The sequence below is a fragment of the Gambusia affinis genome, linkage group LG04 (genome assembly GCF_019740435.1).
Source record: "Gambusia affinis linkage group LG04, SWU_Gaff_1.0, whole genome shotgun sequence".
NCBI lineage: Eukaryota > Metazoa > Chordata > Actinopteri > Cyprinodontiformes > Poeciliidae > Gambusia > Gambusia affinis.
In genome coordinates this window covers 2420134-2447547 of record NC_057871.1, presented here as the reverse complement: position 1 = coordinate 2447547, position 27414 = coordinate 2420134, and the positions used below count along the sequence as shown (strand labels likewise).

The 27414-nt window shown below is 43.7% G+C and overlaps 1 protein-coding gene across 6 annotated transcripts in view; it reads left to right on the top strand.

Moving 5' to 3' along the window:
- Positions 1-27414, top strand: part of bnc2 (basonuclin 2) — a 214697-nt gene that overhangs the window by 175190 nt on the left and 12093 nt on the right. For all 6 annotated transcript variants that reach the window (XM_044113353.1, XM_044113354.1, XM_044113351.1 and 3 more), the window contains one exon: positions 22831-25199. In XM_044113353.1, the coding sequence (XP_043969288.1) occupies positions 22831-25199 (2369 nt within the window). The remainder of the gene's footprint in view (positions 1-22830; positions 25200-27414) is intronic.

Here is a 27414-nt window from a genome sequence, read left to right as displayed (position 1 = left end):
CCTTGAAATTGGGCTTCTGTCTCTTTAAGAAGCTCCTGTTCTGTCCAACACTCCACCTTCAGCACATCATCGCTCCTCTTTATGCCAAAGCTCTTAACTTTATGAAAACGTGAGCCTTGCAGTTCCACCTGGTGTTTGCTAGCTGCTGCTGCCACTAGTCTAGAGGAGCTGAGGGTTTGGGGGGTCCCTGAATGGTTGCCACGGCGATTCAAGCATCCCTCAAACCTGCATGAATAAATCAAAGCAACATTCCAGGTATGTTTTTAACTGGGGAATAATAACATTATAACAGGATGTAAAGCTCAAAAAAGTCGATAAGAAAAGAAAAACCCTCAAAAACAATTCACCTCGGCAACTTTCCTGAATCCTCAGAAGTAAAACATAAAGGAAAGAGAAATTGCTCAAGACTTCTCTGCATGTTTGAGGACAGAGAGATTAAAGGGAGGACTGGAGAATGACCATCAGTCAAAGAAGAGCGCTGTCCTGTTCTCTGTCTTTCAGTCTCGGGTTGAGCAAACCTCCATGCAGATCCAACATGTGGATCATCAAACACGCTAAAGGAGCGCTCCTCCGGGACGCCGGCCCATCCATTCATATCGCCCCACGCTGATTCCAACGCAGGAGAAAACCATATTTCAAAACCTGAGAAATGGATAAATAAAAGTAAAAGTTCGACTACTTTTGGCTCCATGTCCGCAGTCGAGCTTTCCAAGTATGCGTCTGGGGAGGGGATCTGGTGGGACGGAGCCGGAGTCGGCTTGGAAGCGGTAGAAACGGACGTCACGATGGATGGAAATTTATATGGTGTGGTTCAGGGAGCAGCGGCTGTAAATTGACAAGTAATGCTTGTGAGCAGCGCTGCCCGTCTGTTTCCCTTTCCCCCATCTTTTATCTTTTCCACTCATCTTTTCTTCCTCTGCCGTTGCTTTGCGCCCCGATAGGTGGGAACGGATGGCTGTGCTCACACGGGAGGGAAACCGACTTGTATTCCCAGCGGCGAAAGAACGATAACGTGAAGCACATCTGAAGGCGGTATCTTAACAAAAACAATGTTTTATTTGGATGTATTGGACCCTGGAGAGCGCTGGTGTTGCAGAGTGTGAAATGAAGGTGAACTCTTAACAGGATTCAACCAAAAAGTACTCGTCGTTTTATCTAATTGATACAGCCGAGCCTTAAATCAATCAATCACGTTTATTTGTGCAGCACATTTTAGTAGCATAAAATGCTTTGCATCATAAAAACACAAAAACAAAAAGTCATAGAAACATCTTAATCAACAATTTGAGAAACCAGAAACAAACGTTACATTTTGTCAAGTTCCATCATCAAAATCATCAATCCACAGTTTTTTTTTTCTCCTCCGAAGAGTTTTCGCGACGCTAGTGGCTCGTATTTTTGCGGAAGTAGGCAGACAGGAAAGAGGGTGATGAGAAGGGGGAAGACGCGCACCGGGAGTCGAACCCGCGACGTCGAGGACCAGGGCCTCCAAACTGTGGTGGCAGGGGCTTGGCAATCCACAGTTCTCATTTGACGTCACACTTCTGTGAACTTTATAACTGGCAGCCATCTTGGTAGACAGTTGCTATGACAACAATAAACAAACCAAAGCTTAGAATTATACCTCACCTCGTTCCTATGCAACTTCTAATCAATGTACAAAGTTCATCACTACAACTTCACACTAAGATAAATATCAGTGATATTAATTGTAGTACTCACTGCCGAACTAGCAAAATTAGCTTAGCTAATGTAGCTTTTATGCGCTAGCTAAGGCGGCCATGTAGCCATCGTGTTTATTACTACATCTACTTACTCTGCCAGTCAGCTGAACCTTTTTAGCAGAACACAAAGAGTTCTTGCCTTTTACAAATCCATTTAAACATTATTGTTTGCGTTATGCCGTGAAGCTCCTCCATGTTTTTCACTCTGTAGTAAAAACATGAGATCGTCTGACATATTTTCCTTCTCCGCCTCATACGGGTCGATCCTGACAGCAGCCATTTTGTTCATGTATATTTCTCTTGTTCATTGGTTAAGCGTATTTTCTTTTCGTTGGTCTCAAAGCCATCAGTTCACTTTGTGCTACGTCTATGAAAACAGAGGCTTAAACGTTGATTGGCATTTAGGTAAACTTGTAACTTTTCATCAATATTAAGGAATTATTGACTTATCAAGCTCATATATATTGCTAGAAAGTTACTATTGCTAGTTAGTTTTTTGTCAACTGTACTAGACCAAAAATACTTTAAATAATTTTTTTTATTTTTGCGGTGTTTGCATGATCTTAACCTCATTTCTTATTTAATAGAAAGAACTCACTTGTGAAATTGTTTTTCTTTTGTTTTACATTAGCAAAATATCGACAAAAATTTGCGCACATTTGTAATGGAAACGCGGCTTGTTGTGTCTGGTTGTCCCGACCCGGTGTGATGGGAGAAAACGGGAACGACCCGCTGGTCCGACGCGTCAGAGAAAACGATCAGCGCCATCAGCTGAGTCCCACCGGAGGATGAATCGCCAGGACATCTGCTTTCCTCCCAGCGGCGCCGCCGCTCTCCGATTGAGATCAGACAGATGCCGCGGCGCTGTGGCAGCTCTGTTTTGCTATGGGAAACATGCTGTCACATCTGGGCGCTTCACAGCCGAGGAGATGTGAGGGAGGAGATGATGCGAGCCAAAAGCGGGCGAAAGGATCACCGTGGCGCGCTTTCAACAGATGCTGGCATGCGCATGTCACAGACCCCCGAACATCAGGTGATGCCCCTTCAGGGTGACAGCGTGATAAGAGGGGAGAATTACACCGCAGCCACCCCCTCCGCCCCCCTCTCATTAACCTCCAGTCTGATTGCCCCCAGGACTCCCTTGTGCTAATTAGAGGGGGAAATATGTCTACGATGCATGCCCTCATGCTCACACGCGCGCACGGCTTTTCGGCGGCTGACAGAAACGCTATCTGAAGGTGTGAGAATGAAAGGCCTGTCTGTTATTGTGTTGCCCCAGCAGGTTGATTCCTTTCACACAGACAGCCTTCATCGCGCTTTTTGATTTCACCACGTTGAATCAAGAGGTGAGCTTTTTGTCTCAGCGTGACGCAGACAGTGAAGACGTCTCTCTTCCACTTGGCAGCTGCTTAATTTGATGAGTGTTGCTATTGTGCAACATAATAACAGTAGAAATGTATCAAATTAGGAAATTTAATTAGCAATTTTATTAATGCAAACGTGCATTAATAAAACCTCGTTCACACACAGAACCTGCTGCACAAAATCTTACCAAGAACTTTTGGTCCAATTTCTAGTCCAAATAAGATCAAATAACTTACAAGTATTTTTTGATCAAGAAACAGAATTCGTTTAAGTCAATAAGTCTATATGGGATACATGTCTTATCAAAAACAATCTGCCAGTGGAACTAGTAATCTTTTATTAATATCAATGAATTATTGACTTAAACAAGATTTTAAGTTCATTTTGGGGGTTTTTTCAGGTGAACTAAAATATTTGCACTAGAAACTAAATGAGCTCTGGTGTTTTTGCAGTGCAGGGTGTCTCTAACGGCAGTCTCTTTGTCTGCACACTGAGGGCACGTCTTCCTCTTTTGTTTTACACGATGTCAGGGACAGACGCAGACGTGTCCAGGGACTGGTACAGCAAAGAGGCATTTGTACCTGGACTGGACCTGGGGGCGTCCGGGACCGGAGGAGAGGCGAGGGGGAGCTAAAGGTGGGAGAGTATTTAAGAGCACTTGAGTGCCGGTAGATGTAGTCGCCTCTCCCAGCGGGTCGGGCCGGGCCCCTCGGCACCGTGGCAAGAGTTTTCACTTTAGCAGGCAGCACTCAGCGCTGCGTCTTCTGTCCACCCACTTTTTTCTGCTCCTCTCAGTCACTGTGTGCTTCACTGAACCCATCATTCGCTCTCATTCACTCTGGACTACAAGGTGCTCACACACACACACGCACACGCACACACACACACACACACACGCACGCACACACGGTTTGACCCATTTGCCCCTTCGCCATGAGTGGTAAATAATTCCATTGTGAGAGCCATTAGCAGGTAGCTAAAGGGTTAAGATGGAAACGACAGGCAGTCAGACGGGCGATTAGACAATAAGAAGATAAAATTGTAACGTCGTCGCTTCTTGTTTCACTAATCTTACCTTAAAGCAAGTCAAGCTGTATTTTATTTTTTATTTAATGAATATATTTGTATTCTAATTCTTGTGTTGCCTTGTAAAAATATTTACAGTACATCCCTGATATTCTCCTGAAATCCTTAAAGGGGCAGCATCATGCTAAATCTACATTTTTAAAATTTTACATCATGTTATAATGTTTTCCCTCACGTGGCGAGTTGCTCTGACTCTTTCATGCATGCTTGAGAAATCCTTTTATCGCCATGGCAACCATTCAGCTGTGGAAAAAATGCCTGGGTGAACCTAGCTTCGCCTCTGAGGATGAAGCTCCTCCCACACTGAGATCCTTCAGACTAGCCAGCAGCAATTAGCAAACACCTGGTGGAGCTTTAAATCTGCTGAGCTCATTTTAGGAGCTGCTTCTCTGTGGAACGATGGCAGAAACGTTAAAGGGTTAACGGAGCGGCCATGTTGTAATGCATCCTGAAGAGCAGGAGCTTTTAAAGAGACAGAGGCCCAATTTCATATATTTCTAGCATTTCAGCTGAAGGTAACATAGTTACACTGCAAAAACTCATGTTGATGAAAACATATTAGTTCCATTTTCAAATAAATTCACTTTTAAGAAGACATTTTGTTTATGATATAAGTGAAATGATCTGCCAGTAGAATTGGCACTTTTTATCAATATGAAGGAATTAATTATTTATGTTAAACAAGCTGCTATATCTTGCTGAAAGTTTACTTGTACATTAGTTTTGTTTTTAGAAACTAGAGCAAAAATACTTGGTAAGATGTTTTCTTGCAGTGTACTTGTTTTTTTTTGCAGTGTACTTTATTTTGCCCCTTTACAACGCTCCTCTAAATAACTTTCAGTTTCTAAATGCTAATAATGTAATGGAAGAAAACTTGAGGCCAAAATCTGACCAAAGTTCGTAGATGCAGCGAATAGCAGTTAGAAAATAAATGGCCACAATATTTCATTGCGTGTGTGTAAAAAGCATAAAAAAATGTAATTATTTTCCATCTTCTTCACAATTACTTCTCCTTTCTTCCTTTTATTGCAATGAAATTCATTAAAGTTTCTTTTAGTAAGGAAAAATATGTGAACGTTAAGAAGCACGAACCCTTTTGTCGCGTTTTGTTCATATTTTAAATCTGTAAATAATGAACAGACCTGGTTCCCATCACTGTTTAGGGAAAACTCCTCATCTGTCACCTTACATGGTCCGACTGCCGTCCTGCAGGCGACTCAGCCTGTTAACAATCTGTGTCACCAAGCCGGAAACCTCACAAGAGAGACTAATTCAGAATAAAATGCATCACAGTCGTGTGTGTTTCCTAGCAGAGTGGCCCGTCTGCAGACTAACTGGTCCTCTGAGCCTTCAGCTGGGCCACTGGAGGAGGGATACTTGTGTTTTTCCAGTCATGTCAGAGGATTACACAGTCCCTCCGCTGTTTCAGTGACATACACACACACACACGCAACACACACACACCGAGTCAGAAACACATCAAAACGGCACGGCATAGTGGCCTGCACTGAGCCGAGGGCACACTTACTCAGCAGGCTGCTGGCACCAACTCTGAGCTGGTCTGCAGGGCTTTACAGTGACAAATACAGCCTGTGTGTGTGTGTGTGTGTGTGTGCGTGTGTGCGTTTGTGTGCGTGTGTGTGTGTGTGTTTATGAGTCAGAGGCAGTGTTTACTCGGTTCATGTAACTTGAGAGAGTTCTGACAGGGTGCATTTTGGAAATACATAAAAACTTTCAACAGTTTCAGCTAAAACATTTCAGATTTATGGCAGGTTTCTCTGGCTGTACTGCAAATTTGGTTTATTTTTAATATTTAATTACAAAGACGTGACTCTCTAATTCTCACATATCCAAACAATGGAGCTTAATAGTCAGTCAATCATTGTAGTTAAAACAAACTTCCATGTATTTCCGTCAAGTTTTATGTAATAAATGCGGAGTTGGAGAACTAGTAACATGGGATATAAAATCTGTTTGTTTTCACACTGAAAAAACACAAAAGTCTCACCAGGTAGTTTTGGTTTAGTTTCTAGAGCTAATATCTTATTATACTTGAAATAAAACTAACTAGAAGTTACATTTCAATAAGAAATGGGAGCTGGCTTTAAGTAAATAATTCCTTAAAATTCATGAAAAGTTTTCTTCCCCTGGCAGATTGTTCCACTTATGAAAAACATTTCCCTGGTGAGAAGTGAAATAATCTGCCACAGAAATAGTCATTTTAAAAAACAACCCTAAAAGAACTTTTTACCTAAAACAAGCTGCCATATTTTACTGATTTGTTACGTATTCGTTCGTTTTCTTATTTCTAATATAGTCAGATGTTTGTAGTGGAAACGTGACCAGAATTATTAGTTGAGATTTTGAGTTTTTGCAGCGTGTGAAGAAGTTTGAGGGTGTGAATACTTCAGTAGTTTAACCATTCATGACTGGAATGCAGAAGCTGATATAGTGTGTGTGATCTATTGCGCATCAATTATTAAAGCACCTGGGTTTTCTGGCTGAAGGGAAGATATAGGGTGTATAAATTATCCCTTATCAATATATGGAGTTTAGTGCTAACATGGTTTCTAATTATGCCCCGATCTGACCACAGGCCGACCTCTTTTCTGAGCTCAGCCCAAACAGGTGAGGAGCTGCAGAACCGCTCAGGGTTTGCATGTTAAGGCAGCAGCTGCAGCAGGATCTGCAGCCCAAACACCTCCAGGTTGATCAATACTCTGAAGAAAAGCATTAACAGCCCATCACTTTCTCTCCATCCTTCTCATTAAACACTAATCATTTTTTCAATGTTGCCCCATCGCCTCCCCCTCCTTCACTCTGCGGCGGAGAGGAAAGTTTATTTCCCAGCGCTCCAGAGATTTCCCAGCAGCCCCTGCGCTCCAGCCTTCGCTCTGGGCCGCATCCAGACGCCGGTTAGATAATTCTGATTCCCTCCATCCCTACGGGCCACAGGGAGAACCCAACGATGGATGGATGGATGGATGGATGGATGGATGGATGGATGGATGGATGGTGGATGGATGGGTGGATGGATGGATGGTGGATGGATGGATGGATGGATGGTGGATGGATGGATGGTGGATGGATGGTGGATGGATGGTGGATGGATGGATGGATGGATGGTGGATGGATGGATGGATGGATGGATGGATGGATGGATGGTGGATGGATGGATGGTGGATGGATGGTGGATGGATGGATGGTGGATGGATGGGTGGATGGATGGATGGTGGATGGATGGATGGATGGATGAATGGATGGATGAATGGATGGATGGTGGATGGATGGTGGATGGATGGATGGTGGATGGATGGGTGGATGGATGGATGGTGGATGGATGGTGGATGGATGGATGGATGGATGAATGGATGGTGGATGGATGGATGGATGGTGGATGGATGGATGGATGGATGGATGGATGGATGGATGGTGGATGGATGGATGGATGGATGGATGGATGAATGGATGGTGGATGGATGGATGGTGGATGGATGGTGGATGGATGGTGGATGGATGGATGGTGGATGGATGGTGGATGGATGGATGGATGGATGGATGGATGGATGGTGGATGGATGGATGGATGGATGGATGGATGGATGGATGGTGGATGGATGGATGGTGGATGGATGGATGGTATGGATGGATGGATGGATGGTGGATGGATGGATGGATGGATGGATGGATGGATGGATGGATGGATGGTGGATGGATGGTGGATGGATGGATGGATGGATGGATGGATGGTGGATGGATGGATGGATGGATGGATGGATGGATGGTGGATGGATGGATGGTGGATGGATGGTGGATGGATGGATGGATGAATGGATGGTGGATGGATGGTGGATGGATGGATGGTGGATGGATGGATGGATGGATGGTGGATGGTGGATGGATGGATGGATGGTTGGATGGATGGATCTGGATGTCTGATTTGACTTGGACCTGACTCCTGACTGACGGATTGATCATGATTTGATCTGACTTGACGGATCGAGACTGACAGTGATTTTGATCTGACTGATCTTGACCTGACGGATTTGATTTGACCTGACGGACGGATTTGACGCGATTTGACTTGACGGAGAGGATCTGACTGACTGACTTGATTTGAGGACTGATCGCGATTTACCGATGACCTGGTGACTTGACGGACTGACTGACGATTTGATCGACGGATGATTTGACTGATCATGACTTGATCTATGACTTGACGGACGGTGGATTGACTGGATCTGATCTGACTTGACCTGATCTGACGGAAGACTGATCTTGACTGATGGATGGACTGATCATCTGATCTTGACTTGACGGACTGATTGACTTGATCTGGATCTGGACGAACCGATCTGGACTGATCTGACTTTTGACCTGATTCTGTTGACTGAAGTGATCAGACTTGATCCAAAGGACTTGATTGAACTGATGATTTGATCTGACTGATGGAGATGGTGGATGGATGGATGGATGGATGGATGGACGGAGACGGATGGATGGACGGAGACGGATGATGAATGGATGGATGGATGGATGGATGGGCAGGATGGATGGATGAAGGATGAGTGGACGGATGGATGGATGGAAGATGATGGATGGATGGATGATGGATGGATGGATTGATGGATGGATGGATGGATGGATGGATGGATGGATGGATGAGATAGATGGATGGATGGATGGATGGATGGATGAATGATGGATGGATGGATGGATGGATCGGATGAATGGATGGAGCCGGATGGATGGATACGGATCTGGATGGATGATGGATGGATGAGCTGACGGATGGATGGACGGATGGATGATGATGAGCGGGCAGACGATCTGACGATGAATAGATGAGCAGATAGATGAGCGATCCAGATGACGAGCAGATGAAGAGATGGCAGGAGCGGGCAGGCGGGATGGATGGAGGAGCGAGGACGGAATGGATGGACCAGGCGGGCAGATAGATGAGCAGGCAGGCAGATGGATGAAGAATGAATCTGAATGGATGAATGAGACGGACGGATAGAATGAAGAATCTGATTAGATGAATGAGCAGATGGAGCGGGATCGGGAGGCAGGACGAGCCAGATGGAAAGGACGAGCAGGCAGGAGGGGACGGACGGAGGAGAGGCGGACGGAGCGGGAGGATCGAAGATTGGATGGGCAGAGGATGGATGATGAAGGAGGCAGGCAGATGATGGATGGATGGATGGATGATGATGATGAATGAATGGAACGGATGATGGATGGATGATGACGATGGATGGATGGACGGATGGATGGATGGATGGATTGATGGATGGATGGATGATGGATGGATGGGAGATGGATGCGACGGATGGATGGATGGATGGATGGATGAATGGATGGACGATGATGGATGGGCGGATGGATGGATGGACGGAGATGACAGAGACGGATGAATGGATGGATGATGGATGGATGGATGAGGATGATCAGGATGGACGGATGGATGGACGGATGGATGGATGGACGGACGGATGTACAGATGGATGGATGGACGGACAGATAAATGGATGGACGGATGGATGGATGGACGGACGGATAAATGGACGGACGGATTGATGGATGGATGAATGGATGGACGGATGGATGGATGGATGAATGGATGGACGGATGGATGGATGGATGGATGGATGGATGGACGGTCGTCTACCACAGGTCAACGTTTCCTTTTCTTTTGGCTTCCAGCCAATGAGGAATGAGACAAAATAATCCCGCTCCTGGATTGGCTGCTCTGCTGAATCCAGCCAATCGTGTGTCAGTAGCGTGTCACTTCCTGTTTCCCAGCCAAATATTTCACCTTTACTCAGTGAGAAACTCCAGTAATGAGCTTTGGATCCGCTGCAGGTTTTCACTTTTATGGCCACCAGATCTTTCCACTCAGGACGATCGAGCGATGGTTTGTTTTGGACCCAAACCTCTGATCACACACAGCGCCGGCCCACTGGCCCCCGACCCGGTCCAGACATTGTTCGTCCAGCCCGTCCAGCCGCGGGTCGGTGTTTATAAAAGGAAGCGGCGCAGGGAGCAGACGGCGCTGTCGTCACGTTGCGGTCCAGAACCCGGTGAACACGCCCGCCTGGGTTCCCAACAATAACCATGAAAACCCCCACAGGCTTTTCATTATCGTTTAGTTTTATTTGATTGTGACTTTTAGTTTAATTAAAACTAAATCCTGTTAGTTTTAATTAGTTTTTACAGTGTTCCTGCTGGTTTTTATTAGTTATTATAAGTTCAGAATCATGACAGGCCTGGTCAACAAAACACTCTGATTTCAAAAAATGTATTTAATTATTGTTGAACAACCAACTATCTGGCATTTTCTCCCAACTGTTTCTGTTGCTATCGGGCCGTCGGGAGGATTATGGATGGAAAAGATCAACTTCACATCAGTTCAAAAGAATAAGAAATAAACTAAAAAACAGGAAAACGAAGGAGATCATATCTTCACTACGTTTCAGTTTTTTAACAGTTCCAGTTTTTTCCCCATTAATTACAGTTTTTATTCATTTCAGTTAATGAAAATGAATTTGCACAGCTGATGAAATCTAAACATATCTGCTGCATGCAGTTCATAAGAGGAGCGACTTCACTGACGTGATGAGCAACAATAATGATGAATGGATTTTTCTCTCTGGGAGGAGAGGCGCAGACTTTAGTGGACCGTGAGGAACAATGAAAATCCAAAGAGAAGCTGAGTGAAACAGACTCAGTGTGTGCAGGGCCAGATGTTCTGGGTTTGGATCAAACATCTGCTGGCCCTGCAGGACCTCGGCGACCCTGAATCACCCCGTCTGCTCACCTTTTTCTCCAGACGTTGCTCTGCTCTTCCTCCGCAGGTTTCTGATCTTTGAGAAAACGTGAAATGTGATCCCACGTTCAGAACACGTCGAACTTTTCCAGGTCGTTTTTGAGCGTGTCTTGTTGTCGGCGTGAAGAGCCAGCAGATGTTTATTTTTCTGAAAGTTATCGCCACTCTGAAAAACAGGACAGGATTCGGACCCAGCGACCCAGAACCGTGACCCAGAACCGCGACCCAGAACCGCGACTCAGAACCGCGACCCAGCCGACGCGGCGTGCATTCAGCAGGTTACTACAGCTAACAGCAACGAAAACTGAAACCCAGGAAGATGGATGGATGGATAAATGGATGAATGGATGGACGGATTGATGGATGGATGGATGGATGGATGAATGGATGGATGGACGGACATCTACCACAGGTCAACGTTTCCTTTTCTTTTGGCTTCCAGCCAATGAGGAATGAGACAAAATAATCCCGCTCCTGGATTGGCTGCTCTGCTGAATCCAGCCAATCGTGTGTCAGTAGCGTGTCACTTCCTGTAGCTGTTTCCCAGCCAAATATTTCACCTTTACTCAGTGAGAAACTCCAGTAATGAGCTTTGGATCCGCTGCAGGTTTTCACTTTTATGGCCACCAGATCTTTCCACTCAGGACGATCGAGCGATGGTTTGTTTTGGACCCAAACCTCTGATCACACACAGCGCCGGCCCACTGGCCCCCGACCCGGTCCAGACATTGTTCGTCCAGCCGCGGGTCGGTGTTTATAAAAGGAAGCGGCGCAGGGAGCAGACGGCGCTGTCGTCACGTTGCGGTCCAGAACCCGGTGAACACGCCCGCCTGGGTTCCCAACAATAACCATGAAAACCCCCACAGGCTTTTCATTATCGTTTAGTTTTATTTGATTGTGACTTTTAGTTTAATTAAAACTAAATCCTGTTAGTTTTAATTAGTTTTTACAGTGTTCCTGCTGGTTTGTATTAGTTATTATAAGTTCAGAATCATGACAGGCCTGGTCAACAAAACACTCTGATTTCAAAAAATGTATTTAATTATTGTTGACCAACCAACTATCTGGCATTTTCTCCCAACTGTTCCTGTTGCTATCGGGCCGTCGGGAGGATTATGGATGGAAAAGATCAACTTCACATCAGTTCAAAAGAATAAGAAATAAACTAAAAAACAGGAAAACGAAGGAGATCATATCTTCACTACGTTTCAGTTTTATAACAGTTCCAGTTTTCTCCCCATTAATTACAGTTTTTATTCATTTCAGTTAATGAAAATGAATTTGCACAGCTGATGAAATCTAAACATATCTGCTGCATGCAGTTCATAAGAGGAGCGACTTCACTGACGTGATGAGCAACAATAATGATGAATGGATTTTTCTCTCTGGGAGGAGAGGCGCAGACTTTAGTGGACCGTGAGGAACAATGAAAATCCAAAGAGAAGCTGAGTGAAACAGACTCAGTGTGTGCAGGGCCAGATGTTCTGGGTTTGGATCAAACATCTGCTGGCCCTGCAGGACCTCGGCGACCCTGAATCACCCCGTCTGCTCACCTTTTTCTCCAGACGTTGCTCCGCTCTTCCTCCGCAGGTTTCTGATCTTTGGGAAAACGTGAAATGTGATCCCACGTTCAGAACACGTCGAACTTTTCCAGGTCGTTTTTGAGCGCGTCTTGTTGTCGGCGTGAAGAGGCAGCAGATGTTTATTTTTCTGAAAGTTATCGCCACTCTGAAAAACAGGACAGGATTCGGACCCAGCGACCCAGAACCGCGACTCAGAACCGCGACCCAGAACCGTGACTCAGAACCGCGACTCAGAACCGCGACCCAGCCGACGCGGCGTGCATTCAGCAGGTTACTACAGCTAACAGCAACGAAAACTGAAACCCAGGAAACGTTTTCCTTAACTGAAATAAATAAAAAACGCAGAATTAATCGGGAAAAACTGAAACTATTTTATGTTATTAATCAAGTTTTTATTAATCTATTTGATGAAAAGTTCAGCATTTATGACCCAATCCAGGAATAATCACAAAACTTTGACCTTTTTGAATTCTGTACCTAAAAATGTACCAAAAACTATTATAACTAATAAAAACTAAACTAAAATTGATGAATATGTAACTAATAATGAAATAAAATAAAGCAGCATGCAGCAGTGAATCTTCCTCTGTGAAAACCTTCAGGGATTTTACTGCGTCCACCTGCAGCCCTTCTGGAGCAGCGATTTGTAAAATGTTTATGAAAACAGATAAAGTTGTTCTGCGGTTATCAAACCTTCGGTGTGTTGATTCACACATCCTGACGTCGCAGCGGTAAGAAGTGTGACTGGTTCTGAAGACGCTCCGGGTTCTGGGTTTGTGAATTACAGTCCTCTCTGGTTTACAGAGTTTAAATAACTTTCGTCTCATAATTGGCCAAATCAAGTTTCTAAGGATTCACTCAAAGTTTGACAGTAAATATGAAAAAAACTAAAATTATGGCCTGAATTTATGACCAATATTTCTGCAGATAAAAAGATTTCTACTGTAAAGAACCGATGGATGGATAAATGGAGGGATGTAAAGTTTTGATTTAAAACTCGTTTCTCAGACGTTTTTGTCCCATTTTGTCCCAGTCTGAAGCTTAAACTGGTCCTGAATTGGAACCAGTTTGGCAGTAAAACATTGTAGGGAAAAAACTGGAGGAAAGGCAGCAGAGAGCAACACTCTCTCTCTCTGTCTCTCTCTCTCTCTCTGTCTCTCCCTCTCTCTCTTTCTCTCTCTCTCTCTCCCTCTCTCTCTCCCTCTCTCTCTCTCTCTCCCTCTCTCTCGCCCTCCCAGACTTGAGTTAATGGTCTTGCGTCTTCCTGGCAGCCTGTCAATAATGGCTCTGATCACATTAAATAAAGAGTCCATTAGCTTATTCTTTCTCTTCCTGCGCTGCTAATGCGGCGCGTTGCAGCTCACACACCTCTGCTGCTGCGGCACCAACGCAGCACAACCTCCAACCCGCCAGCTTTCCAAACGCTTCCCTCCGCTTCCTGGAGGTGGAAGTTTCGATACAGGAACCAGGAACCGAACTTTAATGTGGCTAAAGGAGCAAACTGTGAGCATATGCTGCTCTGTGCGGCTCTCCTGCCAACATGGTAATCAAGACAAAGGAGATGTGATGTAAGCGGGAGAGGGAAGCGTTTCTACGCTCCTCCGCCGCCTCACTGCTCTCCGTTGGCCCTGGAGCGAACGCAGAGGCCCCTGCATCTGTCTCCCAGGCCCACGACGGACCCGGCTGCTGCTGCTGCTGCTGCTGCTGCTGCTGCTGCTGCTGCAGCCACAATTAACAGGAACCATCAGACAGTCACTTTCTCCGAGGCGTTCCCTCTGGCTCCATGTTGGGTCCGCTGAGCTGTCGCCATGGTTACGGTGCTTTTGTTTATTTATTTTTGATATTTAAAATGTATCCCAGTTCCAGTATTGAATGTTAACTAGAATTGAAAGTTTATTCATCTTTGTGAATAATTATTGTGGCATCAAAACAAAAAATTATCGCGATAACTTCTGGGATAATTTATCGCCCAGCAAAATTTATCATGACACACTTCAGTTCAAAAATAGATCCATTAACACAAAAACATTATTAAATCTATAATTTCTGGATGCTCTACTTAATTTCATAAGCGTGCGTTATAGTTCCAGTTAGTTTGTTTTCCCCATTAGTTACAGTTTTTATATATTTCTGTGTTTTATTGATTTCAGCTGATTCTGGTGGTTTTAGTTCGCTATAAACCCGGAGCGCTGTCGGACCTGGGAGAGCGCCGTGCGTCAGGGCCTGAAATGGCTTCCATGTGCTGCACCTTTCGCCGGGCGGGGGGCCAAACGGCCGTCCCGTCCTCTTTCTGAAGAAGCCGGGGGACATCTTTTCGACGTTACGCGCTGATGGCGGCGGCGGTTTGAAGTCGGGAGAGTCAGATGAATCAGACGTAAAATGACAGCTTTGTTTTCAAAAACAGATAATAAAAGACAAGACAGTGGAAAAAGAGATGGAAACGGTTTAGAAAAGGCCACCTGGTCCGGCGTGTGCCAGGTTCTGACTCACCCGTCCGTACGGCAGGCCGTTTGACCATAAAATCTGATTCCACAAACTGCTTTATGACCAGACATGTTACTTCAGATATCTCCAACTACATTCTGGTCCAAGTAAATTACATTTCAGATTTCAAATATTAAGAATTAAATTGTGATTTGTCAAAAAGTAATATATATTTTTTATGTTTTGACAATTCATTTCCAATTAAAGATATCTTAATTAGCATCAATATTAATTTATATTTTGATAGGAGATATTTATGATTCGACTGGTGCAAATTAAATTGCAGAAATCCTGAAAGTGAATAATTAAATGACATCTAAAAGTGTAAATCTGAGTGGTCAAAAGTCTAAATGAATTCGGTATCCTGAACATTTTCTACTTCAGAGATCTTGAATTATTATTCCTACTAGTCAGAAAGTAAACGCAGGTGAGAAAAATGTAGTTGTGTTGAGTCAACTACACTGCAAAAACACAAAATCAAAGTTTTTTTGTTTTAGTTTCTAGTGTAAATATCTTAATACACTTAAAGTCAGACAAAACTAACTTATAAATAAATTTTCCAATTCCTTAATGTTGATGAAAATTTTTGTTCTGTTGGCAGATTATTTAATTTGAAACATGGGAAAAACGTTTTCTGTAATTTTAAGGAATTACTGACTTAAAACAAGCTCCTATATCTTGCTAAAATATTATTTGTATGTTAGTTTTGTCTTATTTCAAGTATACTAAGATATTTAGAAACTAGACCAAAACTGTTTGGTAAGATTTTGTGTTTTTCAGTGTAGATTGCAGTTAGTCGGACTGAACCGATTTTATGTTCAACTGGCCTGCCGTACCATCTTCTGCAGCATAATGACCCCTGACCCCCTCCCTTTCCATCTAGGGCAGCAACTGCCCTATAAATCTCACTCCGGTCGATTAGCGTGCCCTTAGCAACAGCTAACACACGGTCATGAATTTTTAACCGAAGCCATGACTCAAACCAGGCAGAGAGGTGAACCAGGGTATCCTGTGGCCTGCTGGCTGATGGCTGCGTCTGCTGCAGCACAATGAGCCCTGTGGCCTCCTCACATTCACTTATCCTGCAGCCGCCTGTCCTCTCTGATGAAGTCGGCCCTTTTCCGTGGTTCCTGATTAGATAAGAGCCGCCTCTGAATGGCGTCTCATCAGCTGGCGCTTATTCAATCGTCTCCGTTTCCACATCGCTTCTGTTTTCACGTGGAAACCAGAATTTGAGCAAAAAGTTTACAGAAGATATTATGTACCCTTTTAGTTCCTGAGGATCTTGTTTCCCACCAAAGCGTTGAGGCTGAAAGGACCTTGAAGCTTATTTGTGGAGAGGCGTCGAGTCTGCCCGCTGAAACTCACGCCACCGTTTCTCTGAATTCTTCACGTTTCTGGAGAAACAAATGGTTGAACTCTGCGAAAGTTTTAAACAACCACTTTTATCTTGTTACATTTTCCAAGGAAACCGACTCGACTGGCTTTAACTTGCACATCAACTACAATAAACTAAATAACTCAAAACATGGGATTCATTTAGATGGTCGTCTCTCGGAGTGTTTATTTCTGATGGCTGATAATTAACAAACCTAAAACTGAGTTTCTATTATGAGCAAGGTTAGAGTTTGTTGATGCTAATTTGACTTTGACTAAGAAGTGACACATGGTGCTTTATCATTAGCATTAAGGATGCTACTGGGAAATTGAGTGGAAGGAAAAAATCCATCTGTTGTTGCTTGTTTATATTTTGTACTTTTCATATATTTTCATCTATAAATATTGTCTCATTACATAATTTAAAATAACTTGTGCATATATTTCTGCTAACCAACATTGGTTCAGGGGTTTTGGACACATTAAAACAAATTTGAAAATAAAAATCAGTAAAAATAAAGCAGTCTAAATAAAAGGAGGATCAACGTTGAGTTTTTTCAGCTGTTTACAATGTTTCTGTCATCCCCTCATCAAAGCGTACATGGAGAGTTTCATTCTTTTATGTTTGAATCGGGGAGGAGGCTAAAGCTAGCTGTCACAAAGCTCCGCCCACTTCCACCAACCACAAATTTCTCTTAAGTTGTTTTTCATTTATACAGTATTTTCATAACAACTGAAGCTGACATATTTCCTCTATTGTGCTATAAAATGGCACTATGAAAATACAAACCGGCCCTTTAAGAGATGTTTGTAAAACCTGGAGAACTGTTAGCCAAGCTTTGAGTTTTACATCAAATCTGGCTGAGTGGGAGAAAAAATATAAAGACAAAACTCAAAGTGCAAGTTATGTTTGCTAAAAATCTCTCTGTCCCTCCATCCATCCACTGTTATAAAAAGCTTTTGATCAATGCAGATTGAGGCTGAAAAAGTGCCAATGAGGATGAAATTAATTGGCCTGCAGCAGCTTGAACAAACGTTTATTTTCGGCTCCACTGCAGAATAATCTCCTCTGATGAACCGAGCTTAAAAGAGAAATAACCCGAGATCACAACGTGTAAATTTCAGCCTTTATGATTCCTGCGAATGTCGTCCTCCCACGTCCTGCTGTAGCTGGAGATTTTCCTGTGCGCCATCACAGGGGAAGCAGCAGAGATGGTTGTTCACAGATGACCTTTGACCGGCCACTGGGGAGGCGAAGGGGGAGCCAGCTTGTGCCTTTGGAGCGGCTGGCCTCTGATGTGATGGCTCCAGGCGGTGGGCTTTGCGTGAACCGATCCCCGATGGGGCCCCTCTCGTCACTAGATCCTCTGCATTATTCATGGCGGTCCGCAGCGGAGCGGCGGAAAACGGAATAGAAAGCGTCAAAGTTCAGGACCTTCTCAGATCACAAGGAACTTCTGCTTAACCTCCCTTGAAGTGATAAACACAGGAATAGAGTATGTTTTCTTTTTTTTAAGCAACTGGATCTGAGAGGAGGACTGGAGATCAATGGGGATTCCCTGGAGGCTTAGAGGAGATCACATTCACTGCGAGGTGATTGGTGGATCAATGCGGTTCCCATGGTTCACTTTGCCATTGTGAGAACGGATCCTCTTCATTCCAACCAGCTCACAGATCTCCCACTTTACTTTCTAGCTCACAAGGAAACATGCAACAAATTGCATAATCTGCTAATTGCATAATTGGTTGACATGTTGTAACCTGGGGCGCTAACCCACCAGCCCCTGGGTTCGTGGGTTAAGTTAACCACAACATCCAGCATTGGCGACGCAGCAGCGAGAAGACGGATGAACACGCTTGTGTGGCGGATTAATTCAAGGAGGCAGGCGGATAAAATAAACCAACATCTGAGGCTGTGCAGCAGATAAAGTGGGGGACCCCGCCGTCTCTCTGCTGTAATTATTGGCTAATAGTCATTAACCTGGCAAACAAAAGGTTTAGCTGCATTGTTTAAAGGACTCTGGGATGCATAATGACAGACTAATATGTCATAGCGCTATGGGAGAGGGGGAGGGGTGGATTAATGAGATTTTACTGAAGGGAGTGTACAAGAAGAGGTGGGGCACGGCTGGAAAATAGAGAGGGAAGAGGGCCACATTAAGCTAATTGGAAGATGAGTGCCTACTTGTAAAAGTGCTTCTAATGGCATATTTGTTTCTCTCGCTGCAGCGCAGAGCTAATGCAGGGCAGAGCAGCTGCAAGACTTATAGTAGTAAAGATCATGAGGGCAAACGTTTGTCTGTCAACACGCTGAAACATCAGGGGTGTCCAAACTTTCTGTCAAAAGGTAAAAAAGAAAAACCAATGTTTTTTTTCATCTGTAAGCATGCACTGCTGCATTAAATAAACAGAGCTGTCAGGTTTGTTGTAGGGGAAAATAATGTGTAGATTATTACAGATTTAAATCGTAAATTGAGTTTGCCTCATTAAAAACAGTTTGCAAATTTCCTAAGTATCGATTGGAAAATAGTAGAAATAAAATTAATTCAATTCTGAGTAATAAAATCAGGATTTGGTTCATTCTCTCTTTGGAAACATTTGTTGTAGTAAACTAAGTTTAACGAGTTCGTTAAAAGCAGATTTTTTGAATAAAAGTCATCGGATCCTTGCAGCAATAAGAAAGTTTGATCATTTAAAGACAAATAGTTGGAAATGTTTTCTATTGTAAGATTTAATTTTAGATCATTCATCCCCATTTATCAAAATAAACTCTCCATCAAACATTTCATTTAGATCATTCTGGAACTGAAATCAGGGTCCACACACAGGCATCTCAGGGGCCACAAATGGCCCCCAGACCTCCCTTTGGGAATCGCCGCTGCAGACACTGGATATTAGCGCTCGTAGCTTCATCATCAGAAGCTCCTGCAGGACGGACAGCTCATGTCTTCCTGCAGATAACTCTTTTATTTCTGTTGACTTTTGGCTTTGAGAGCGTTTATGATTAATGCAGCGACTCCGTCTGAACCTCCGGCTGCTTCCTGAAACTCCAGCGGTTCTCCGCTGAACAGCGGTTCTCCGCTGAACAGCGGTCCTCCGCTGAACAGCGGTTCTCCGCTGAACAGCGGTTCTTTCTGATTCCCTCCAACGCCTCAAAACAAACTGCCTTTTTCCTGCAAGTTGGAAATAAATAGTTGGAAATGTTTGTCTTAAGGACATTGTTTTAATCTGAATTTATTTGCAAATCTTAACACTTTTTGCATATTTTTATAATGCCTTGCAAAAGTATTTATAACCCCTGCAGTTTTTAATTGCAGTCGCCTTCCACTCCTCTTAAAAGTCTCTCTGAGTCCATCAGATGTTTTAAAATGTTGCGTTTTGTAAACGGCGTGACGTCGTTGCAGCATTCTCTGAAAACAAAGCGCCTTCCCGTTCGTGTGTTTGGAGGGAAAGTTGTGAAGCGTTAACTGTAAAACTAATTCATTTTGAAAATCTTGTAAGTTTTTCCTTCCACTCCGCGCTGTGAGCTACTTTATAAACACGAAGTCACATAAAATCCATGTAAAAGATAAAGGTTTACGGTTTATCGTGACAAAGTGAAAAAGTTTAATGGGTGTGAATATTTTCCCAAAACGACATCACTTAGCACTCGAAATTACGTGATGTCGTTTTAATTTTTAAGGTGAAAATTTCCTAAATTTCACCTTAAAAATCCAGAATATGAAAATATAGATGACCAGGCGACCTCTGCGTGTTTAAAAAGTGTAATAAAAAGAGTCAGTTTTTGTTTCCCTGAAGTGTGAAACCCAGACTGCTGCTCTTCTTAGAATCCCGATTTCTTAAGAACATTTTTCAGATGGTGGAACTATTCACAGATTCACTTTCTAATTTACTTTCATTATTTTGTTTCAATTAAATCAAATGGAAGTGCTAATGCCCGCATGGCCATGCAGTATGAAATAATAGTGTCCAGGCTAGAATTTAAAGTCGTACCTCCAGGCTAAAACTCCAGAGCGCACACAGAATGAAAGTGTAAAATGTTTTTTAATGTATATTTAACAGCAAATACCCCAGTGACTATTGATGTTTCGTCTCAGAAGAATCTATTTCTCTGGTATATCTAAGGGCATGATATGAAACCACTCACACTTTTATTTCTTTTTCTCTGTTTTCTTCCTCTGTGTGTCTCCCGTAGTATTTCTCCCTCTCTCTTTTCCCCCCGCTGTCTCTCTTTAAACATTTATCTTCTGTTTTCTCCTTACAGGCCCTTTGTGCTTTTGTGATGTTGGTTTTTACAGCTTTCTGCGCACCACAGTCACCATTTATCTTTTATAGATGCCAGCAGCAAGGAGCGCGTAAGAAATGCTCCCATTTCAGGATGACTAATTGTCATCGCTGGGCGCTGCTCCCCTGATGTCACTCGCTGCTCCCCTGAGGGCCTCCACTGTCAGCCGCACTGTTTACACTGTACATTTACATTTTGCTCACATAAATACTCCAACTCTGAATATTATCATCAGCTGCAGCGTGCTGCTCGGTTTGTGAACTCATTCACCAGCAGCAATCTCAAACAGGTGAAGATATGGGGCCCCAGAAGAGGAAAAACTATCAGAATAGTCTTTGCCTAAACTAAGCCTCATCATCATCTGTTTATGCTGGATGGTGAGCCCGTCTGCAGGGCAGCTACCTTTCTCTTTAAATCTGTTAATTGCAGATAATCCAAGCTAAGTCAATGTTTTATTTGGAGTCTCAACAGTAAATATTTTAATATTGAGCATCAGTAATCAAAACTTTATTTTTATTGTAGTTAAACGAGACACACTGTTATAAAAATGCTCAAATTTCACTTATAATAAAATGTATGTAGAGAGTTTTACTAGAGGTGCACCGATTTATTGGCCAGCTGATTGATTGGTGGTGATTTCCTTCGGTTTGGGAGATCGGTGATCAGCCGATACTTAAAGCAGATCTTATCCCCTGAGATTATCAGCAAAGATCTAAAGATCAACCACTGTCCTCTTCTGCTCTGCAGTGAGAGGTTTGACTGACGGACCGGCCCACCAGGTCATGTCTGCACGTTTACAGTTAATAAACGCCCCATTGTTACCAACTCAGCAACTTTCTTCCTATATATGTAGGAATGTGTTATAGGATAGATAACATATCCTATGTAATATATATAGGATATGTTAATATCATATCAACATATCAGACAAAAGAAATCAAATTCAGCGGCTCAGGCTTTTTAAAGATCTGTGATTGGCGATTGGACCAAAAACTGCAATCGATGCTCCGCTAACGTTTTTATGGCACTGCTCCTATTTAATTTGGTTTGACAGATTAGGGCTCCTGATCAAACCTAATATCCTCATATTTATTCACATTTCCTTACAGAAGTTAATGAGCAGATTGGAGAAAACGGCATTAAAGCGTCAGGTGTCAAGGAAGGCGTGTTCAAATTGAGACAAAATGTCTCGGAGTAGATAATTGTAGAAATTTTTAAAAACTGGAAAGACAACAAATGGTAAAATGTCAAAATGACCAGCAGGCACTCAAAAGTTAGGTAAATGTGACCAAAAGTCTGCAAAAACACATTTTCTATACTGTAGTCACTATTAAACAACAAAGTGTTATTTTTACCATGACATCAGAACCATTATATTCTCAAATTATGAGAGCAATTAAATCTGAAGTCATCATGAAATTAAAACCTTCCAGTCCCTCAGCAGGTCCTACTTAACAAACATTTCCTGTCTTATTCTTGGTTTATGGTAATATTTCAGTCTTTTTTTGTCTGGATTCAGGTGATTCTCAGATAAACGACACGTTGGGCTGCATTTACCACTAAATTCATCCTGTATTAACTTGTACTGCGTTTTTTCTTCAGTAATGTTATAATTGTTATTATTACTCATACATGTTGTTCCTTGGTTTTGTTTTCTTCTCTTTCTGCAGGAGTAGACAGACTTCTAGGCTGTTGTGTTCCCTCCATTCTTCTTTCTCTCTTTTCCTACCTTCCTCCCTTTTTTCCATCTCCTAGCCCATCATATTTGAAAAAGTCCTGTTGTTACTCAGTTGTTTGTCCTCTTTGTGCAGTTTCTCCTGAATTCCTGATATTTTTAAAATCAGATTAAACTGGTGGACCTTTTGATTCACTTTGCCGATCTGCAGGCCTGATCAGCACAAGAATAAGAGAGATTGTTGAGGGGTAGACCTTTGATGAAGCATATCAGGTGTCGCTCCAGGGGACCTCTGGGTATCATGAATGGAAAAACCCACCTTACCCCTTGCTCTATATCTTCCTTTGACCAGACTAATTATTCGCAATCAATAACAGTCTGTATCTTCTCTCTTGTCTCTCTTGTCTCTTCTGGGACATTCAGGATGCTGCAGGCAAGGTTTTGGACCGCTGGACCATCATGTCCCGTGAAGAAGAGATCATCACCCTGCAGCAGTTTCTGCGCTTTGGTGAGACCAAGTCCATCGTGGAGCTGATGGCTATTCAGGAGAAAGAAGGTCAGGCGGTCACAGTTCCCTCGTCAAAGACAGACTCTGGGATTAGGACGTTCATCGAAAGTAATAACAGAACCCGCAGCCCAGGGCTCTTGACTCATCTGGAGAACAGTAGCCCTTCCAGCATTCATCACTTTGAGAATATCCCCAACAGCTTAGCCTTCCTCTTACCGTTCCAGTATATCAACCCGGTCTCTGCCCCCATGCTCGGCTTGCCCCCTAATGGCCTCCCAATGGAGCAGTCTGCCCTTCGGCTTCGGGAGCCCAGCCTCCCAAACCAAGGAGAGCAGGTGGAGACCAGCGAGTCAGAGGTGTCCCTATCGCCCTTTCGCACAGGTCAGAGCCCGAGTCGCGGAGTACTGGGACCCATCAACTGCACTGAACCCAAGACAGAACCCAACAACTGTGCATCGCCCATCTCCCCGACCCCGTCCACCCAGCAAGCTCAGCAGCAGTCGTCCCTTCAGCAGCAGCAACCGCAGCAGGGCCAACAGCAGACCCAAAGCCAGTCTCAGCAACACAACAGTCTGGGCGACCATCAGGTGCATCACCACTTCGTCAAGGATGAGCCTTCGAAGTCGATCAGCCATCCTTCGTTCTCCTCCAAGATGCATCGCATACGCCGCATGGGAGCCACCTCACGCAAAGGTCGCGTGTGCTGCAACGCGTGTGGAAAGACCTTTTATGACAAAGGCACACTTAAGATACACTATAATGCCGTACACTTGAAGATTAAACACCGCTGCACCATCGAGGGATGCAACATGGTCTTCAGCTCCCTGCGCAGCCGCAATCGCCACAGTGCCAATCCCAACCCACGGTTGCACATGCCCATGCTGCGCAACAACCGCGACAAGGACCTTATCCGTGCCAATTCCACCACAGGTACACCTGTCATCTCGAGCAGCAAGAACGGCGGCTTCACACTCACTAGTCCCGGAAGGCCACCGCTAGGTTTTACAACTCCCCCAGTAGACCCGATGCTTCAGTCCCCGCTGCAGAGTCCCCTGGTGTTCCCTTCACTGAAATCAGTGCAGCCAGTCCAACCAGTGCCCCCGTTCTACCGAACACTCGTGTCTCCAGCAGACCTCGTCAGCCCTCCAGTGTCATTGCCAACTAGCCCCATCATGCCCACTACTACCAACAGCACCACCCTGATGGACCAGCAGCAGCAGATCCTGGCTGCTGTTGTCTCACACAACAATGTTCACGTGTCAGAAGCAAGTCCAATGTCCCACCGGCTGTCCACTGGTGGCAGTCAGGACCTACCCACAAGCAGTGACCCCACACCCAAGAAGAAACCTCGTAAATCGAGCATGCCAGTTAAGATTGAGAAGGAAGTGATTGACGTGGCAGATGACTTTGAGGATAAAGATGAGGACGACGACGACACTATCCACCATAATCACCAGGCAAGTCTTCTTCACAACAATATTAAAATCAACGGCAACTGCAACAGCAACAACAATGGCGCAAGTGGCACTGGCCACCACAGCGGCGGCAGTGGCCAGCAGTCGCCCTCCCAGGATGAGATGAGCCCTGGCCTGGCCCTTAGAGGGATGATGAGGCAAAGCGAGGATGAATGTAGGGAAGGGACTGGCAGCGACAGCAGAGGCGGCGCTTCAGAGTTGCGTTGTATGGACAGCTTTACCTCAGAAGATCAGGACCATGAGAGAGACTTTGAAAATGAGTCTGAAACCTCAGACTCCAAGATGTTCTACCGCGATGACCTGATGGACGGAGAGGAACATCAAAAGCATGGCAGAGGAGGAAGAGGCCTGGACAAGGAGCATGAAAACGAGGCCCACGAGGATGAACACTTGAGAAAAGACATCGAGGGAAACGGTCATTCCTCACCGTCTCCTCTTGGGCCTCCGATCAAGATCAAAGAAGAGCTCAATGATCCGACTTACGACATGTTTTGCATGAGTCAGTACGGCCTCTACAACGGGGGCATGGCAGCAGCAGCTGCCGCCGCTGCTAGCATGGCCGCTCTGCACGAGAGCTTCATTTCCTCCATGGGGTACGGCGCAAGTCCACCCAAATTCCCCATGTCTCAGTCGCCCGAAGGAGACCCGTGCTCCAGCCCTGATCCCAAGATCTGCTACGTCTGTAAGAAGAGCTTCAAGAGCTCCTATAGCATGAAACTGCACTACAAGAACGTGCACCTGAAAGAGATGCATGTGTGCACGGTGGCTGGCTGCAATGCTGCTTTCCCCTCCCGACGGAGCAGAGACAGGTGAGTCAGTAGGACTCCAAATGACACATAACTTTACTGTGTCTGATGTGTTTGATTTAGGCTTGATTCAGAATGTGTCTCAGGTTTTTAGGTTCTACATTTTTCATCATGCTCCCTAATATTTTGCTTCCAAGTAGTCAAACTTTTCTTTTTGTGTCTTTTAAAGTTGTCTAGACCAACAGTTCTTCAGGCTTTCTAGAGGCATTTCAAGGTGTTTTATTTGCACACTGAATTTCCTCTTATTTTTACTACAGACCTTGTATTGTAATACATTAAGGATTGGATTTGCTGTTTGTTAAGTCCCAACTCTGACCAATGAATCATTCAACTTAAAATAATAAAGTCTCCCAAACCTAAGGGATAGATAGCCAGGTGTTGTCTACACTTAACCTGAAACTTACAGAAGTAAAGAAGCATGTTTTAAATTTCATCTCAGGGCAGGTTGTTGCAAAGACATTTTTGTTTTGTTTTTTACGTGTTGAGCTCTGAAACGTGCCAAAGGTAACAAGTTTGAGGCATGAAATAATATTTTTGCATCAACAAGATGATTTCCAGTGAGCCATTTGCCAAATGTTTTGGCATAACTGGGCTGCACGCGTACGCCGTGTCCTCATTAAATCGAGAAAATCCGAACAAGCAGGGAGAAAAAAGCCATGCAGACACAAAACTTGTTTTTTTTTCTCTTTACATTTGAAGTTTCATGATTTACACAGTGGCGTCTGCACTTATTGGCGCCCGTTGTTGCCACTCTGGGGAGATTCATATCTCCCTAAATCTTCCTCACTGAGCACGGCGGCAAAATAAACTTCTCTTCTTTGTCTGACTGGAGATGTGAGTAAGTTTAGATAAGTAGACATTTTATCGCACTGCTGCTAAATTCTCAGCAAGAAAAGGAGCTACTGGCTCTCCTAAAAGTTGCTAGATGATTTCATCGCCTAGTTTGCATATTTCCTAATGTGCGATCCAGAGAGTAGATGAAAAGAAGAGATTCAAAATTATTAAAATGTGCTTAGATGGATTTTATGAAATAATTTAGAACTATTAACAGTTTGCTTTAAACAAAGGACTCTTTTGACAGTGTTTTCTCAGAATTTGTGTTAAATTAACTCTTTCAGAGTTTCTTTTTGAAGTAACTCTGAAAGAGTTAAATTATTCACCAAATCTGAGAAGAAATAAATAAAACGATTAAAAAAAAAAAAACATTAAGTTCTATCAAAAATTATATTTACTGTACATCCCGCTGTGCAATCTTTCAGAAATGTACCTGCAAAATTTCTAACAGTACAATGTTGCTGGATTTGTAGCCTTTTTTTTATTGGCAACAGTATTTTCACACAATTATCTCCTGATTTATACAGATTAGCAAATCTGCAATACAGGAAATGGATGTTCTCTTCTCTTTCTCATCTAGAAGAGACCTCAGGGTATTTCAAAAATGAACAATAAATAAATTAACATTCCCTTTTCAGGCTTTCTGGGACATTGATAATAGTTGCACCACTGATTTTCTTTAATTCTAATATTTTTATGTTTCTACCTTCTGGATAAATGTTTTTCAGATTATAGGAATATAAAAAAAATCTCCTGATCTTCACCAGGAATGAAAAGCATTGTATATTTTTGTTAAATGACTTAAACAAAAAAATGTCAAGAATAAAATAAATCTATAATCTCAAAGTCAAATTAAAACTTTGAAAACCTTCCAAAACCCTGGAGAATGATTGATTAGGATTATTATAAATTATGACAGCAGAGGAAACAAAGTGGCAGCAAGTCAGTTTAACTCTCAGCTGCTTTCAAACTTTTTCTGTACAAGCTAACACTTAACATCTGTTAGTTAATAAGAAATTAAAAAGGTACTCAGGGACATCTGCCTGGTGTCAAGTTAAAGTTTAGAGACCGGAGTGCGATGCAGAGAAACACACACACACACACACACGTATAAAAATACACTCCAGGCTTCCAGCTGCAGCGTGTTGTTTACCTGCCCTCGCCGCCTCACCTTTGCACGGTGAAATCAGGCCGCATACGTTAACGATGACGGCGGTTTGTCAAGCCGCTGCATTCATTAGCGCATCAGGAGGTGATGCGGCGCGTTCACCTGGGCTTGTTAGCACGTATCCGTCCCGCCCGCCCCGATCCGCACCACCAGCTGCATGTCACAACACGCGCTGCGTAGCAGGATGTCCAAAGGGTGGCTCCAGGGGCCGATTGT